This window comes from Chelon labrosus (genome assembly GCF_963514085.1).
Source record: "Chelon labrosus genome assembly, chromosome: 18".
NCBI lineage: Eukaryota > Metazoa > Chordata > Actinopteri > Mugiliformes > Mugilidae > Chelon > Chelon labrosus.
In genome coordinates, this window is record NC_140351.1 from 20,596,768 (window position 1) to 20,616,726 (window position 19,959).

Consider the following 19,959-nt stretch of genomic DNA (forward strand, 5'->3'; position numbering starts at 1 on the left):
CCAGGTTGTCAGCTGTGGCTGCTTGTGTTTCCTGCAGCAAAGGCACTTTTTGACTGATTCGATATGACACGTTGACCATGGTGTATCAGGATTAAAATGTGTTGCGGACATGCTTTCAGGTAATGAGCGGCTCTTATTTTAGATGATTTTTAATGGATTTATTTAATTAAAAAAGGTGCTTTCTTTCTAGTAAATTGCACCAGGTGTTCCAGGTCTCTGGTGTCCCTCTGTAATTTGTCATCAAGCTGTCTCGAGCTTTTCTCAAGGCCGACGTTACCTTACTAAAATACCATTTGGTCATGTGCTCGACCTCTTGACCGTTTTTGTTGTCTTACACCAGATTCACACGCATGTACAGATAACCATGCCCTCAGGTTACACAAACCTCCCTACAGCAACTAAATGCTGGACAGTTGTGCTGAAATTAATTGGGCATCTGACCTTGTCCTGGTATGTGGATTTCTGCTTCCAGCAGAGTTGCGATGTCGAAGCAAAGGATGAAGGCTGAAGCGAGTGGATAATGAGGACCGGAGTGAGAAGTGCATCTATTTAAATTTTTGCACACATTCCTACATATCTGCTTATCTTTAGTTATTTGGCTGGATACGTGTATAAAGTTGGATTTATGGTTGCCACATTGGCATATGGAGTAGTTTATGTTGTTGCCACCGCAGATGCCGAAGGCACTCACTGAGATTTATACTTTAGTGTTGAATTACAGTATCTTGTTGACTGACTTAGCACCACCCCATTACTAGGGGGCAGTGTCACTCAATCAGCTGTGTTTATTGGACAATTTATGGTTTCTGCATCTTTGAGCGTGGGCCGATGACAGTCATGGCCCTTCACTTTGAACGCAGAAAAACACACCGTGCTCATGTGGACGTTTCTGCAAGGCTGGCTCTGACTGTGCACTACAGGATTTTTCCAATAGGGTGTTGCAGTTGGTTACTGGATTGTTCTCCAAAGGAGTTTAATACCATCTGTGTGTCCTACTCTTTTCATCTTTAATAATATACAGGTGGACAACACAGCCTATCCTCCAAACAAGTTGTTTCCTCCTGCACTTACAGTCTGCACTTTGAGTGTATACATTCCACCAATTGTGGCTTCACGTAGATGTCTTCCAAGGGATCTGTGACTAATACGCGATGAAACAGTGTTTACTGAGTTTAAGTGTGGGAAGAAAGCCTGACAGTAGAGAGGCTTATTGGCGGAAAGAGGAGGATAACTGACGGTGTAGTGACTGCTGGCATGGTCTTCAGAGATCCCCCATGGAGCTCAGGAGAACAGCAGGAGAGTAAGCCCCAGTTGGGCGGAGGTTGTACAAGCCTTGCGTTTGAAGTCTTCCTCCCCGACTGGAGCGCAGACGTTACCCCATTCTGGGCTCCTCTCAGGGGGTCCCGCTGGAGTGTTACCCAACCAGGCAGGCAGCTGTCGGACAGCTTCTTCTCCATGCTTATCTGTCTTGTCTGTCTCCTCTTTATGTGCCAGTGTTGTGTAACCAAACACAGCACCTGGACGTGTCCTAAATCACTGAATGTGGAGAAAACATGGAAGTGAGACCTAATCTGCATCTACACAGCCTTAAAATGTTTCAGGGAGGAAGGTGTGGACTATTAAGGGTTCTAATTACATTCATGGCCTTCTGCTGGTCTTGTTTAAACATACTGATGTGTCATTACTTCACAGAAATACCAATCCGTTAATAAGAACAACCCCAGAAACTTGGAAACTAAGGCTTGTAAAGATCCACATGGTCGCATGATTTGCAAAGTAATGAGTGGATTGGCAGCTGCATGTCTGTAATTGAACGTCATTGTGACACAAAATTAAAATGGAACGTGCCAAAAGCTTGAAAAGACTCAATGAATGGTTGGCTAATAAAAAGTCACAGCTGAGTGTAATGATCCAAAAATTTGACTTGAGAGAGCATTCATCTGTTGCTTCTGTAGCTGAGCCAGTCCAAGGACTCCTCGGTTAGTATGTAATGTTTCCATTACATTGTTGGTAGTAGTGATTGCAGGACTCTTATTTCACATTTCAGCTGGATGTCTTCCTTGGCCATCAGTCCAGCTGTCATACATTCTTTACTTTCATGCTGTTGTGTTTAAGCACAAGGAACACACGCACCATTGCCAACAGCAGCTTTCTAATACCTTGTATCGTAGTGTCAGATGTACCCAAAGTACGTTGAGCCATTATGAAGCTCAGTGCTCAATGTGAATGCTCACTTCACATAGATTGAATGACTGGTTCACATAGATCACAATTATGAATTTCAGCTAAGTTCAAAGGTTTTCTTGTTTCGTTTTGTTTAATGAGGCTGAGTAAAACTCCCCTCCGGCCACCTTTTGCCAACCGCCATTTCTTGCAATTTCCATCGTGGCCATAATTGCAATTAAAAAGAAAATGATAGCCGTATTGTTTAAACGCCACACATGCAGCGCCCTGGATGATGTGCTTCTGGCATGTTTTGCTGTGTGCTAAGTTTGACAGGAGATGGGTAACTTCTTTCTTGTCGGCCACATTGTCACACTTGCTGAGGCGGCATATAGTTTAAATTTATTCTGGCCACGGATGCGCAAAAATGGGCGATACTCTGGAATCGTTTTCCACTCACACACACTCTTATGTCTTTTTAGCACGTTCTTACATTCGTTCTTTAGGCGCATTCATGCGCAGCGCTGCCCACCATCGCCCTGTTCCCGCCCTGGAGAAAGGACAAAGTGAAGCAACCACACAGCCATCCATCACTCCCGCCTGTCTTCCCGCATGGCCTCCTCAGGAAACACCTTTCAGACCAGGAGATTAGAGTGTGACGGGCGAAGAGAAGAGCAGTGAAAGAATGATGGAGGAGGAGAGGGGGTTAACGATGGAGAGAGGGAGAGGGGAGGCTCGAGAAGAACTGGGGAGAAATTGATTAAGTGGGCATACAAAAGATGGATGAGGACAAGGAATGAGAAAATGGGAGATAGAGGTGACTGTCTTTTTTTTCCATTGCGCACCAGAGGAAGCGGTGACCAGTGGGGAGAGAATAAACATGAACTTGCCCATTAGGGGACGTGTTGATGGCCCCAAGTGGCCCCTTGGAACATTAGCATGTCTATCAAGGGCTGACATGGTGCGGAACTGAACACACACACGGTCTCACACATGCAACACTAAGCCTCATTTACTTGAATATTTTACAAAAGATAAATAAGCTAGATTTAGCTGAAATTGTCCAAGATTAAAATTACAAAACCCCTAGTCATCGTAGTGTAGTTAACATTCAGGCTCTAGCCAGTCATTATTTTCATTACTGATTAAACTATTGACTACATAAGTACACTTTTAGAGTCGTCATTCACTGTATAAAATCAATCAGAAGTCCGTCTTCTCTGATCAGTAGATTTTAAATTTTGCCTTTTGAAAGTCTGTAAGAATGAAATGTACTAAACTAAATAGATTTTGAAAGTTATTGAGATTGGTGAATTTTCCAGCAAATTAAACGATCAATTCATGCAAATTACAAAGGAAAAACATCTGTTTGCAGAATACCTAGCTATGTACATTTAGATTATATTTGCTCAAGTTTGGACATCTTTCAACCTTCACACCAGGTCAGTGTTTTGTCTGTTTTGCTCAAACCAATTATAATTATCCTTTAAAGATATTCAACACGTAATCTACAGAACTTGGAATCAGTTTTATTGGACGCAATTGTTTGGATACAAGTCGATATTTGCAGGGAGAAAGGGGGCAGAATTAGTTTGATATACTTTTTAAATCTCACCTTTTATTCCCATGGAACAAATGTCATTCATATCACAGGAGCAGTAAGAAATAATGCTGACTTCTGCAGCAATTTATGCGAGCTAATTAAGCAAAATCTATTAAGGAAAGTAATTTACCACAAGTGCGAGCTAAGTTATTATAGCCTCTGTCCGGCCATATGAAAACAAAATGCCTCCGTCTGTGTTTCAGGATGTAGACATGTGCTTAAAAAGTAAGTTGAGACTTTTTAGATGTCAAAGATGTGTAAAATGGTCACAGTGAAATGTATGGTAAGCATTAGTGGAATTTCACTCCATGTTAGCGTTACTGTGTCTGTTTTAAATTCTGTATGGTTAAGGTTACACTGCTGGGAGTACTGTATCGCTGACAGTTCTGAAACATCCAAGCAGTAACCACGTAACTGTTATGTTTTATGCGTAGTTGCCAGTTTTCTTAAAGTGACGAGAAAAGCTGGCGCAAAGTGTAATTTATATCTGTTTATGTGTCTACAAATTGTTCTCCCTCCTTGTTGGTTACATATTGGCCAGACAAGTGTGATAGCTCGAAGGCCAACAAAGGTGCTAGATTCATTATCACATCCGTGCTAAGAGGAGCAAGATGTTTTGGCAGTGGCCTTGCAGCCTCCAGTGTCGTTATCCTCCGCGTGTGATTTCCCACACACACAAATTTGGTGTGGATAAAGGTCTGTAAACCAATCACACCTTTCTTCACTCATCACCTCTGTGGGAGGCCTGAGCAAGCCAGGGCTGCTACCTCACAGCCTAGCGCTCTTTGTGGCGTCTCGGGGCTCATTAACTTAATGTCATTTGATACTGAGTGATAGATTGCTGAAAAGGTCCCCAAGATAACGGCCCGCGCATTTAATCTTTTTTTTTTTTTTTTTCCCTCTGCAACTCGCTGTGATGATGTGTGAGTTGTGTCGCCTGCGGAGAAAACACCTTTTCTAACACCAACACGATTGGGTTTTCACTCTGCAAAGGTTAACGTTTCAGCTTTGTTTCGTAATCGGCGTTATGCAAACTGTTTTACTGTCTCCTGCTGGGCTTCTCTGTCCTAATATGCAAACCCCGCCGTGGTAATGTTAATGAGATATTTTGAGATGTTCATCCCTTGCTTTGAAGATGCCAAAGTGAGGGGTATTAAATATTCCTCTATTCGAGCCCTTTGGAAATAATCCATTGCACACATTTGTGCGTAAATCTGCCCAATCTCCTGATCCACGGCTCAGTTTCTTATGACTCAGATTAAACAGAACACCACAAACCAACACTGATACTGTCAGTCTTGTCCCGCTCTTGGAGGGTTGCACAAAAGAAGTTTGATGTATTGTACAATTTAAAAAAAAAAAAAAAAAAAAAAAAGGTTCTTTAACTTGATATGTGACACACGTCTTGTGGTTAAAAACTTATAAGAATTAATCATCACAGGAGCGCTCCAAAAGGAAATCACACACTGACAGTAATTATGGCTTCAAATGCTTAAAAACAAGCACATATGTACTTAGACACACACGTACTCACTGCATAATAACCTGTATTGTTGCTTGTAATTATATGCTCTTGTGTTGCTTTCCTGGCTTAATGAAATTATATCTCCCAGACACTATTTGTTTGTGCAAGTTGTTTTTGATTTCTGTCGTACAAGATATGATTTCGTCTTTTTTTTTTTTTTTGTCACTTAAATTACAGGATTTCGCTGACAGATCCATTGCCATGCCAGACGAGGCTCCTCCTGCCCGATACAGAATTACATCCCGATTTGTTTAACCCTGTCCGCGAGCGAAAAAGATGAAATTTTTTCACGGCAGTCATGAATCAGGCCCTAAATGTCGCCGACTGTTCAGCAGCAGACGACTGCGCCTCTGAGTTGTGGGAGTCTGGTTGTTAATGTCCAGGCCTGTGTGTGTGGATCACTGTTCTCTGGCTGTGTACTGAGTTATGGAGATGAGCGTAGCGACTGGGGAATGTTTTTCTGTCTGTCTGAGCCCCACCACCACGACCACCTCCCTCTCATCTGGATGTTAACGCATTCTCGGGCCTCAAACAGCAGACATTTTGAAACACTCAAAACAACGGTCTCATCGGGGGTTAACACCAGTTACGACTAAGGTGTCAAATACCCCTGCAGTTTAAGTTAACACTGAGTGTGTGTGTGTGTGTGTGTGGGTCTGCCTCCCAGTACACAGTATCAGCTCTTCTAAATCTCCTCTGTAAATAAAGTCACAAGTGACAGCTTGTGTTCTGTTTTATATGCAAATCTGGCCCAAGCCTTTGCATTTAAAGGAGATAAGGAAAGATTAAGCAAACCACACTCTCACTACGTAAATGTGAGAGGAAGACCTTGCAGTGGTGCAGAAGGTGTGCAGATCACCTCTCATCTTGCATGTCTTAGCAACAGGCAGGCCTGCTCACTCCTGTTCAACAATCACCGCTATCACTTAGCTTGGCAAATATTTATCCTGAATATGATCCAGTGACGCAGCAAATTAGGAAAACTATACTGTATATTTGTTTTAGATTTTTGGGGGGTGGTATAGACAACCTTCACCAGCGTCGGAAGGACACGGGAGGAGGATGTTTGAAACACTATCTGATGACCATACAAGTAGTTAGGACTGACAATAAGTCGAATTTCAGACTCCAGCCAGCAGCCTGTTAACAAAAACTGGCTAAACACCTAGCCTGGTTCTGTCCCAAGCGAGGTGCAGCAGTACGTGTATTTGCTACAAACCGTTAGGTATGAAACTTCCCTCGGTTTGGTCCACGCCAAGATCAGGGCAATTACCTCCAGAATCACTGATCTCTACTTAACATTGTAACACAAATTTTAATTTGTCCTTACAGCATTGCTAGAACCTACTGCTACCAGGCCAAGATCTTGAAAAAAAACAAGACTTCCGTAACAAACTTATACACCAAACTTTGCGTAACTTGTGCAGTGTTACACCCACACACGATTTATGGGGAATTGAGTGCCGGACTGTTTCGTAGGTGTCCACTAGTTCTAGACACTAAAACAGCTCCCAGGCGAAAAATAGTTTGTCACATAACACCTCATAAAACACTCAGTTGTTGTTTTTCAACCCCCCCCCCCCCCCTTTTTTTTTTTACAGTTTAAACAAACAAGATATAACATCTTAATGAATGAGCTTTAGATGTGCTGATTTGATTTGATTTGGAAAGAGCCAAGCTTGCTTCTTCACACTGCTTGTGCTGAACTAACTGCTCGCTCCAGCTAAATAGACAGACCGATGCGATCTTGACAAGAACGGTATTTCCCAAAACTGCTGGTTTGCCATCGTAATATTTTTTCGGGCATGCAATCACTTTAAGTTCCGTGCAGTTCCTTTTTTATGCTGATTACATAGACTTGCGCTTGTTTTGTTTCCGCTTTATACGCCTCACGAGTGTACTTACGTGTCTCTGGTTTTGATAATGTGCCCTCAGCGCCATAGGAAGACTGTATATGTAACAACACTTTAGGAAAACATTATTTTTAAATCCATATGTAACTCATTTGGCATTGGTTAAAAAAAAAAAATAATGCATCCACTAAAGGAAACCACAGAATGTCATTATCTCAGCGATGGCTTATGCTTCTGCAGAGTGCACACCTCAGTTTACAGTGAAGGGAGGAAAATTATGTTTTGATTGCACGTATAGAGAGGCATTTTATCTGCACTACCTTTACAAATACTCACATTGCTTGAGTGATGCTGTAATGACTTTCCCAAAACGGCGTGATTTATTGTAGGTGCTTTCACGTAAGAGGTTTAATGCAGCATAGTTGCTAAATAAACATTTGTTTTAGAGGCCCCCCTTTTCCCTCGGGGACATCTCTTTTCTTAATTCGCTTCTACTTCCCTCTGAACTCATTCTCTTTCTTCCACCCTCTGTGTCTGTGTCTGTCTTTCCCTCTTTGAGTCTCGCACTCGCTCCCACGTACACCTCTCCCTTGTGCCCAGCGAGTAAACGTGGAACCGTGTGAGCCTTCAGAAGGACTTTGAAATGAGACATGGCTGGGACATCAGAGGACTCTGACAATCTCAATGAAGCCTGCTTGATTTATAAGAGAGCGGGGAGCGGTGGCGGTGGTGGGGTGTTTCCAGAGGCACACAAGGCCACAAGGTCCTCCATTAGTACCTTGACCCCTGTTTCATGGGACCAGCCACTACATAAGAGCAGAGGGAGAAGAAGAATAGAGGGATGGATGGATGGTGGACATGGGGGGGCCTTGCGGGTGAGGGGATCTTTTCTCTTTTACCTCGCGGAGTCTGTTATTTACATTTTCACCACAGAGGAGGCTGCAGAAATGAGAAACTCTACCTCGATCATTTGTCAGCGGCCTGCTGTGTCCTGACTCGAACGTCTGTTGGTTGTACCTGATCCCTCACTCAGACTTGTCTCTGCTCCCTCTTTTACGATTCTCCTCACTGTTTTACTGTCCGCTATCTAATTAGCTGTGTCTTAATCACGTGGTAAAGCCCAGCGCCCGTCCTGGTGTTTACTGTCTGTTTGCCATGTTGTAAAAAATGTGTGAGGTGGCTCGTAAAGACTCGCCCGCAGATAATGAAGTTCTCACTTTCCTTTAGTGGATAAAATCACAGCATCACTGACAAATAATGGACCGCGGCCTCTGTTCTACTGGTACTGCGGAAAGTCTGTTTTTAGCGTGGAAATGGTTGACTTTGCTCAAAGTTCCTTCAAGCTGGTAACTCAGTGAATTTAATTTGAATCTAAATTCATTTTCCCCCTATCCACAAAATGTTTTAAACATTTATACATAAATATAATTGTGGGATACGAGATTTATATAATTACCTTTGCTAACCATCCCCTCCCTTCAGAGAAGACCACGTCATGCTGCTTTCATTCTGCCGGGTGAGGCCCACCATGACGATGTCAGTCTATGTTTGCACATCCCATCAGCCGCTCTCTATCTGGCCTGGCCTCACGTTGGTGTTTGCAGACGTAATTCATAACATGGCTTTGTTCCTGTAGAGATCGGTCTGCTGGCTTTAAGCTAACCTGATAATGGCATTATGCAAGCATTTTAAAAGACATGTGTTTTCAGTGCCTGTGTGTTTTCCTCATCACGCTCCATCTTTGGCTGGTTAGTGTGGTCCGGCAACCTATTGTTCAGAAAACTAGCCTAGATGGAGCACCCAACAAGCCTTGCCTCTTGATATAAGCATCCTGGAATTTATTGTTTTCAGTAAACATGCTTTATACATAATCTGTCTCTGCAGTACACACTGCTAGTTGCCATAGGAACATAGTAGTAGTTTTCATAACACTTCAAGGGCAGAGGCATGGTGGGTCACATTTGCTCCTGTCACACAGTCATTTCCAAGCCCCCCTCAGTATTTCTTGGGATGAAATGTCTCTTCTCATCCTATAGGCCCTGTGAACATGCCGGACGGATAATGAGAAACACTCACAGGCTTTTTGGGGATCCATTGCAAATTTTAAACACAGTGCAACAGGTTTTACAGGCGTTTCCCTTGTGTCTACTAGGTGATTAAAATGCTAAGAGCAGCTTAGGGAGTTGCAAGGAGGAACAGACAAGAGGAAGAAGGTGTAAAACGCTGTCTGACTGCGCGTCCTCTCTTGTTACCGGATGTCCTTTTCCACCAGACATCCACTCTCGTACACACTCCCGTCTCCAGCATAGAAATATAAAAGGCTCATGATGGAGTGTTTTGGATTATTGCATGCAGCTGGTGGCTGTCACTGTAAGCCTAGCCCCTCTTCCGTACCCTTTCTCTTAACCCTTTCATATACTACATTTACAAGTTCCTCCTATTTGCCTCCCCACACCTGAAAGCCTGTGTTGTAATTTTTGTCACCTTCTTTTGTTGGTCTAAACGGGGCAGAATGCTTCACAGGAGTAATTATCAGATTGTCGACAACCCCCATCCCCCAAGCTGAGAAGGTGTGCAAAGGCCTCGTTTAGTCTCACTCTGAAGTTTTTTTTTTCTTTCTTAATTCTAATGAAGAAATTCTGGGCAAGACAACCAGCAGCTGTTGTCATTTCCAGTTTAGGTTTTATAGCTTATGTAAAGTGAGGTTCAGCTCTCATGACTCATATGACCTGTCTCTGCAGTTGTTGGATTTTGGATCATTTTTAGTACAAACAGTATTTTAGCTTCCATCCCTTGCCCAGCAATGATGAAATAACTGGATTGCAATTTAAATGGAAGGGCTCTTTGACATCAAGCTGATATCCTCATTAGAGATTGATTTGGTCCACTGCACAACTACTGGCATTATTGTCTTTGAAAACCGGGCATGCGATTAAGACCTTGGATTCCAGCTCTGGTGTCAGCTACCCATGCCTCCATGCTGGGCACAGAAGAGGACTTTTCCTTTGGTTGTGTAGCAACAACCACAGTCATCACATTTGCATCCCCACCCAACCAATCCTTGTACCACTGCCTACTTTCACAAGACTCTGCCCTTTATCACCAACCAAACAGTGTGAGTTTGTCATTTTTGAAACCCGGACAATGAAAATTGGCTTGTAAATCAAAATTGGCAGAAGAAGAGCTGTCAAAAGGGTTGCAAGGTCAATATTTGACCCGAACAGAAAAATGGAAAGGAAAGGGAGATTAGCAAGCAGAAAAGAGAGAAATAGGACGCCCCTCGGGGCCGATCACAATCTCTCAGCTGATAAGACAGCGAGTGCCTGAAGGCCGTCTTTTCTTCCCACCGCTTTCTGTACCTCCCCCAGGGCAATTTGAGTCCAATTGTTCAGGATTATAGAACCCTCTCCCTCTGGCATAGAAAGGTGGATGTCTGCAGGTGGACATGGGGTGATGTAACACTGCTTTGGAGTCACTGGGGAAACCCACAGAGGACAGTCGGATCCCTTTTTCCAATTCTTCAACCATGACCTTACTACCAGCACAGGAAATTAAACTTCCCATTATTTATGACGCATCTTCAACCCTTTAGATAACAGAGTAATGTTGGTGGAGCCTCACAGGTTTCTGTTCGTGTCATCTATACAAGCATATCAGATGAGATCAGATGAGTGTGTCTTTATACAATGTGAAGCGTTTGTCAATGGAAATTCAAGGGCTATACTTTATGGGAGGTAATTTCAGCTTTGTCAGTGGTCATGCTGGTGAGTCAGTGGCCTTCAGGCTGTTCTTCTCTTCGTAACCAATATCTTCACAGGAAGTAGTCCCATCACTAATGCATTCCTCATGCTCCATATCTCACCCCAAGCTGGATGTAGACACTGATTCATCAGCAGTCTTGGAATAAGTTGGCAATATTGAGCAAAGACCAACATCGATTCCCCTTTGTGTCACTCCCTGCGAATGAGGGGTTCCTTTCTCAGTGGGAATGTGTCATTGTCTCCGTTCTTGATGGAAAGTGTAAGTGCTGTGCTTTCTCTTCTTGGTCATACCATGTGTCACAGTGATCAGTTACTCTTACATTTTATTTATGGTGTGAAGGCTGTTGCATGTTGAAGTACTGATGCAACCCAGATACAGCAGCAAAACGATCCGTCTCTAAATCATTATAAATCCATGTCCAGATTGTATTTTATAAATTATTGAATGAATTAAATTGACTTTTATAGTAACTCTAATGTTATGAACTCTTACTCCTATTTCTGTTTACAGCCACATAACAGTGCTTAATAAGGTTTAATAAACTCTTATTCCTTGCTGTGTCCTACTTATAAACACTGAATAGTGATAGCAGTTAGAGTTGGTCCATAATTCATTTCTCTTATCCTGTTTTTAGCCCAACCTCATTGATTAGGTTTCTTGAAGTTATATCATCGCAGCATAGCACAGTGTTATCATAGAGGCCGTCTGTATCTGCTTATCCTCTGAGATGCTTTGCTGACAAGGCAGAAGTGTGGTATGCTGAGGTACTTCTGCCCCTCGCCCTCTGCCCATATGTTTTGTATTACGCCCTAGGAGGTGCCATGCTCAGCAGCTCAGGGGTGGGAGGGGATAAAGCAGGCCTCTCCGACCCAAATGACGCATGACATGGCGCTGCGCCCCGGGCCCTTATTTATGGCTTCCCATGTCAGCGAAGGCTTGCTCCCCTGGGGAGCCCCACAGCCGTTACCCGCTAACTTAACTCAGCCAGCCTTCAGCACTCATATCATGCCTGGGAGACACACAAAAGAAAACACTATCCACTGTAGGAATTCTGATCTCCGTAATGTGGAAGTATGCGCACATGACTGATGCAGACATAAATCAGGTTGAATTCCTCATAGAGAAGTTTATTTAGCTGTTAACATTCACAGTTGCTCCACTGTTGCACAAGAAGAGCACCGGCACATATGAAGTGCTACTTCAGAGAAATTAACGTCATGTCAGGCTACAGCTAGACCACTGCCAGGCACACACTGCCTCTTTTATCCACGTCTCTGATGTGGAAGAGGATGTGAAATCTGGAGAGTGAGGAAGAGATTTGGTGAGAGGATCTGAATACATTTTCTCTGTAGTTCCTGAAGAATTCATGTACACATCACACCATATTAACAAATAGACGCATACGCTGGCAGCACCCGAGCACACACAGGTGTTCTCCACGAACTGACGGGAATATTCCAGTGATCCCTGTCCAGGGTTTTGATGTGGGTAGAGGGAAAAGAAAATAATTTAGAGGAAATGAAAGCCAAGGGATGAGAAGAATTATAGAGAAGATGATAAAGGTAAAAAAAAAAAAGAGAGAGAGATAGAGAGAAAATGTGCAATACATTTAATAGCATTTAATGAATGTCAAGATTTGAGCACTGATGTGATAACATGGTTGTAACAGCGGGGTTTACACAAGACAAAAAGATGGCTGGGATTTTCTCCTCCCTGGTATCTCATATTTCTTTCTGCTTTGAGGAGTGAGCGCAAAAGAGGGAGCACTGTCAAGGTTTTATGTGGCCTTTTGAAAACAGAACAAGCCCTCTGCAGAACAATATATCCACCCTCAGAACTTCTCCCACAACAGGGCACTCATTTTTCCAACTTCCCAGGTCCTGCCTGTAAAACACCCTGTTTGAAATCCACTCTGCTCATTGTTTAGTCTAGTGGAAGTCCCTTAGATCATCCTCATCAGCAGCTGTCCTGCGTCCCCTTCATGTTCTTGGGCGTCCCCGCCTCGTGGCAGCTCAGAGCCACCCACTTGACATTAATCAGACTCTTTCTATTAGGATTATTAAGATGTCATAGTGAACATGTTTTTGTGGAAAAGGAGGATGAATGGTTATTGTAGAGCAAAAGCGAGCGATTTGGGTTAAGATGTATCCACCCAGATCTCATGTTCTTAGAAGAAACTGGAAGTGTTTGTGAAACAATTGTGTGGTTAGTAGTTTGTTATAGTACTCGGTAGAAGTGGGGAAGTGGGAAACATTGTTCTTGTAAATGATGCAGTGTTTTATAGATTGTATAAACTATTCCTGTCCACAGCAAAAGATTTCAGTTTCCAAGGCTGTGCCATCCTTCTAAAAATCCAACAGCAGTGTCTTATGACTGTAGGCATGACACCACGTAACATGCCATTGAGCCTTTTTATATCAGTTCTTGTAATACATTGCACGTTTGTATACATTTTAGCGCACCTGCTGGAAAAGACTTGTAGTCCAGCCAAAGACCACAAACAGAATTTGAATGATCCAAGGATTCCCTCTCCCCTGCCTCTTGCTTCCTTGGATGACGTGCATGTCCAAACACATGACTTAGACAGTGATGCAAGATCAAAGCCAGGGTGGGAGACTGCCACTGATACTCTTGGCCTGTATTTAAGATTAGAGAAGGGTTTGATTATTCCATCTGGTCTGCACAGAGCCAGAGAAAAGGCCCTGGAAATCTAGGTCTGCTTTCTTTAGAGGGAAATACCATGCTGTACTCCTTAGATTGGGTCATTGGGTTTAACCTTAAGGTGATGTCTGTACTTTCATCTAGACTCCAGCAGAGCAGGAGTAAGATCTGATCTGATAAAACCAAGGGAATGAGCAAACTAGGCAGATGTTTATTTTTTCTACTATTCTGAAGCTTCAAGGACAAGGAAACGGAGAGCAAGTACACAAAACTGAATGATTTGCTGGTGGTCTTCACCATATTGGGACCTCCCTGGTGTCTTTGATGGCAGCTAAGGGCCAGAGGATGAAGTGATGAAGGTCGAAGAACTTAAGGCTGCCATCCCTTCTTCTGTTTTCTTCCTTCCCAGCCTTACTTTCTTGTGTTTCTTGTCTGTTTCCCAACATGTCCCATCATTTCTTCTTTAGAACCCAGCAGTCCAGCAGTGAGAGCTGATACCAGGTTCTGATTTGTCAGGGTCAATGTGATCCAATGATCCATCAGATCCGTCAGGCTGATGCAGCAGTCTCCTGGGGGACTGGGACTTTGTTTGGCCAAGCCGCTGATGGAAGCGAAGCCTCTGTCGGGAAAGCCATTAAGAGCGCAGCAGGCCCAGAAAAATGAGCCGCCCTTGTCACTCCACATCAGGAGCTCGGCCACGGTTGCGGATCCTCCTCAGACCCGTCACATACGACCACTGTTTGCCCAAGCCTTTGAACTAGGGACAGCTAGATAGATAGATAAATGAGATCATGTGTGAGGTGACTGTGGGGCGCTTCAGGTTGGCTACCAGTCTTGGATTGATGGAGAGTGCTGGATTGTTATCTAAAGTTGGGGTGAAGAAAGAGGATAGGTGAAGAGGGAGTAATTACAGTGACTTCGGTGTAAGAGATTCAGTGGACTAGGCTAGTGTAGACGTGTTCAATTCAATTTTATTTATATAGCGTCAGTAACAATACAAATCGTCTCAAGACGCTTTACAAAAACCCGGCCTGAAATCCCCAGAGCAAGCCTGAAGGCAACGGTGGCAAGGAAAAACTCCCTTTTAACAGGAAGAAACCTTGAGTGTTGCCACAGGTACAAGCAAAAAGATGATATAAAGTCCAGCTAGTTGAGTTTGAGGGATACATTGCTGTTGACTTATAGTACAGTACCTAGAATTTCTACATGGTTGGTTGCAAGATGTTTTTTTTTTTTTTTTTTTGCTGTTGCAGGACTCTGCTGTGCTAAAGCCTTAAGACAGAACATAGTTTTAAGCTTTCACTACACATCATGAGACATGTTTTGCGGATGATCAACTAGCTTCAGAAAACCGCACTGTCCAACACCTTTTCCATTGTTGCCACTGTGACTTTCTGAAATGGACTACCCTACATTCTCACGCACTTCATGCATGAAATTGGCCAGGGGTGTGGGAATGAGATAGTTTGAACTTCTAACTCAGCCGCCTTTATTAATTCATTACACAACTATCTTTGTCATTTATAAGGTGTGTAAACAAGTGCAACACTGAAACTTTTTATGATATCCAGCGTTGCCTACCAAACAAGTCCGCTGACACGTTTTCCTTCTCATGTTGTAAGGCAGTGACTTGCCTTAAGACATAAGAAGGCAACATCCCTTATAGGCTGATAAATGTATTGGTGGCCCAGTTATTTCTTCTATTTTAAGCCTCAAATTCAAAAGATATTCCAGTCCTCTCCTAATTGTCTCTTAACCCACCTCTTACTCTCTCTTTGTCCCATGACAAAGATGGAACACCTCCACCTTGCATTTCCCGGCCTCAGACTAAACATGCTCTTCTAGTGCTGACGCATCAGTGTAGCGGCTGCCTCTAACGATGCCCAACTTATCACATTAGAAAAATAATGATTTCACTAGCTGCCATTCCCACAGATAGGCCCAGTATTTGTCTTAGGCCCTTCGCTGAGCTGCTGGGCCCTTATGCCTGCCTGTCGTATATCAGCAGCGCTGCCACTGTCGAGGCACTGATTTATGGCTGTTTATCTCTAGCCCCTACCCCACCACCACTCCCCCCTCCTACTCCAACAGATGGTCTTTGGCTATTTACTCAGGGAGAGAAACGTCCCAAACCGATTGAATAAATACAACAAACAAGAAGTTTATGGGGAAGTTGGTTGTGATTACAATTTATTGGTCAGAGGAGAAGGTGGGGGGTCCGTCCCTGCTTATCAGGTGTGATTCTGATCATGTGTCTTCAATTAATCTGCCTGCTGTAGGTTTCCTTCTTATCTTAATTACTTTTTCCACCTCTGTATGTGGACAACCCTGGCCCCTGTGAGATGATATGTTTCGCCATACGTGAAGAAAAATCATCTAACTGATACATCAAGAGTTCCCTGATATGATTTATGATTATTAACAGTGTAATTGTGAAAACATTCCTTCCTCATGTTCTGCGGGGTTGTCACCTTAAATCTCTTCAAGTATATTCAACCCCTAAATCTCACTGGCTGTCAAATCTTCACAGAGAAAAAAAAACACATTGCTCCATAAATTGTCTGCTACAGACTTAGCAAGTCTTCAGTTGATTTCTGGGTCTCTGGAGAAAGGCTCTAATAACTCCACAGTATCAATTTTTCAAGTAGGTCCTGCTATTCTTGTAGATGTTTTAGTACCAGTAGGCGTCACAGATTGCTTCTTTTTTCTTCTTCTTCTTCTCAATTTGATGGATACAAACCAGATTTTGACCCTTGCACCTGTCAGGCATAAATTACAATTCCTGGTTAATGTTTCTCATAGTCTGAAGTTAAAAGCTTTGAAAATGATTTTAGACACAAGCACATTTAATTATAGTTTGTAACATCCTTCTGTGTGTGACGCATTCCATAGAAGCATAGTGATATGGGACATGCCGTATTTTCTCAGGATTAAAGTTTGATAAACGTGCATGTGGCTTGAATACAGATCTGCATTCTCGTGGAGACGTCTCTGGCTATGTGTCCAGCTGAATGTCTTCCTGATATTCATGTGAGGAGAATGATAGATTTGTCTGCATATGTAGCTGATATAGCTAATAAGAGCGGAGTGTTGGGTGGGCTTCATAATGAGCTAGACTCAGCCAGTCGTTGCATCTCACTCATCTGCTGAGCAGGACCACTTACTCCTTATCTCCACACTGATTAACCAGTGAAGGAGTGTAACAGATCCAGGTTTTGGTTGCTGTTGTACCAGATGTTTGCTGGATGATAAAGTGGAACTGTCTTTTTTTAAGAGTTTCTTAACATAATGGTCACTTAAGCATGAATGTGATTAAATAACCTAAGTTTAATTTATAGTACCGCAGCACGCCGAGTGCGTAGCTACGGCGTAGGGGGTTACGCTGTCGAAAGCATTTATACCTATACCTGTGCGCTGGTGTGTCCGTGTTGTTCTGTAATTGCGCCACTTAAACACTAGGCGGTGACTGACCAGCTGTGTTGAGTTAAACTGCACTATACACACAGTAATGAGTGGAACTGAGCTGCTCATGTTGGAGTTGAAGTTAATATATGTGGATCAGCGGTTACAGAACATGGAGAAGATGTCTGAGAACTTTATGCGCTTGTCCGGCCGCTGAGTCAAGAGAACAAGGAAATGTATTTTGGACCAATCACAGCCTTTATGATCCGCGTGGCTCCGATGCATAGTTACATTTCTGTGGAGGGGCACGTCAGGTTACGGCATAGGGTCCAGTAAATGTGCCGCGGTGCTATCAATTGCGCATAAGTCTGTCACATCAAAAACAACAATGTATTCAGTCCTTCAAAGTTAAAGATGACACATAGACTCAACATTTCTGGGACATGAAATCCACAACAAGCCATTTTTAGACTCAGACATTACAGTAGATAATAGACCATTTTTTGGTTGTAATTTTGGTAAAATTGTCTACCCTTTAAAAATAACAATGCCTCCCACAAACAAACCAGTTTAAGCACACAAATGAAACATTTAGACAACATGACAGCTGGGATATCCCTCCCTGTGTGACCACTCTATATAACATGATGCCAGTCACTCAATCCTTTACTCTGGGCTCATTCCCACCCTGTTTTGTTGTTTTTAGTTTGCCTTTATGTTAGTTCCCCTAAAATTTAAGCTTCGGTTACAGCTCATTTTGTGGGATCCACTTCTTTGACCCCGCACCATTACTCATTACGCTCAGAAACTGAACAGGCCTGTCACAATTATTACCTAACAGGCTGATTGCAGCTATTTGAACTGATTATTTTGCGTCATCTTTAAAATCTGTGTCAGCCATCTGTCTAAAAACAGCTGGATGAAACTAACAGTGGGCATGTATCCAACTTCTGTCACTATTTCCGCATCATTCTACATCTTTTCATTGCATCCCCCTTTTTATTCCACAGTCTTTAGCCGCCTTAGTATAGTAGCAGGGCCACCAACTCTTATATCGAGGCGCTAACAATTACTCAACTAATCCGGTGGTAGTCAAAGAACTTTAAAAATGTTATCATTGAAAGACAGTCTGACAATCATTTGTATCATTTGTAAATACAATATCATTATTGTGACGACCCTAATACTGAATGAGTATAAACTGCAGGGGACAGATTAGTCTCTCAATTAGATTCCATGTGCAGTCGTGTAACTGGTGGCATCTGCATTATATCTGAACGGCGGTCAGTCATGCATTCAGACTCAGATTCACACCACGTTCCCCGCAGCGATGGTTGGTATGGAAGGAAGAGGGGGCGCGCAAGAAATGTTAAGTATGTTGCTTTATGCATAGCTGGACGCATAGTGGGAGCACTGCTGGGAGGTGATAGCACAGTTCCACGGCTACCCTTCCTGCTCCCACTCCGTCCACACCGAGAGAAACGGAAAGATGGCGAACACATCTGGAGTCGGGACGTTCGGATGGAGGATATATCTGTGCTGTAATTAAACCTGCAAGATCAGACAAAGGAGTTTGACTGGTGTTATCTAACAAGAGTTTGAAGTTTTAATGCCGCAGTGCACGAATTCAACTAAAACACCTCTGCCTGTCGATTTCTTTTTGTTGTTATCGTCTTCCAGGCCACGCTATGCATGGCGTGCGCGTCCGCACTACACCTCCCTGACTCCCGCACATATTGTATATATTATGATAGCGGGCAGGACCCCTCTCACATCACCAGCAGCCCCTCTAGCTGGCACAGACAGGCAGGCAGGCAATGAGCAGGAAGGAAATGACATCATGGCATTCTTGATTCAAGCTTGAAAATATAGATAGCATATAGTTTTTTAATGACATGGCATCGGATTGCTACACATGGCTGGTTGTGATTACGAACTGAACGCGGCAGACACGCTAAATCCCCAAGCCGAATATTCTCTTGAACATTTCAGTGTAATTTCGCCCTGAATGTTTACCACAAATTGAGCGTAATTAACGAGAAAAGCGTGCCACGCACACTTGTCTATCTTCTCTTGCAGTTGTTTAGTGTGTTGTGTTCCTGAACCTTTTTCAGACGTGTGTGACATGAATACAGATGTCACTCGGATTGACGTAGGAAAATGCGGAGCGGCCAAAACATAAAGTGGAAATGTTAACCCAATAACGCTAGATAAACAGTGAGAGGAGGGAAGCCAAAGACAACAGAGAGGGAAGGGAAAGTGTCCTGCTGGCATCAGGTTTCCCAGAGTAAGTGTTATTTGAAAAGCAGCTGAAGGGTGACACTCACTCTCTTCCCACCCAGTCTCCCACTCTCCCTCACTCCCTCCCACCTCACTCACTCACTCGACCATCTGTTGTTCCCTCTCTTCTCAGGCTGCTCTAAGTGCCTTGAAACAGCTGTCGGAGCAGGGACTGGACCCGGTGGACGGCCCCATCAAGGTACGGTAAGGCATGGATCACGCCGAACTCGGAGGCCTCCGAGCTCACCGGCCTCTGCTTGTAAATTAAGAGCTAAGACGTGTCTGCCTGTCTGGCTTCTTTCAAATCCTCAGCTGCATGCTAGCCCATCGCCAGCTCCCTCTCCTCCCACACACACGTCCACGGTTCCGTTCGACATTTTTCTTCCATAGGAAAGCAATGGTAGGCGTATGTATTTACATGCTCAACGCCGCTGACAATGCCCGGCACTTTGCATGATGGCTATCGCCAAATTGAGGGTGAGCCATGACAGACACGAGGGCTTTCTCCACGTACCTCCTCTCCCTATCTCCTCCACGACACGGAAGGGAGGGAAGGAAGGAGGAAGGATGACAGTGGAGAAAATCAAGTGGGAAAGCAGGAACGCCGTGGGGGGTTTTTGGAAACCAAGGAGGAAATCACAGTCAAGCGGTTTCTGGAGTATTTTCATAGTAGGTGTGCCCCGGAAAAAAAAAATAAAAGTTTTGTCGGG

At 43.5% G+C, this 19,959-nt stretch overlaps 1 protein-coding gene across 2 annotated transcripts in view; it reads left to right on the forward strand.

The window, feature by feature from the left end:
* stau2 (staufen double-stranded RNA binding protein 2) overlaps positions 1-19,959 on the forward strand; it is a 91,349-nt gene that overhangs the window by 69,345 nt on the left and 2,045 nt on the right. The window contains exon 14 of one of the 2 annotated variants that reach the window (XM_084566477.1): positions 19,383-19,453. In XM_084566477.1, coding sequence (XP_084422603.1) covers positions 19,383-19,453 — 71 coding nt within the window. The remainder of the gene's footprint in view (positions 1-19,382; positions 19,454-19,959) is intronic. The other variant, XM_084566478.1, reaches the window with a different exon arrangement.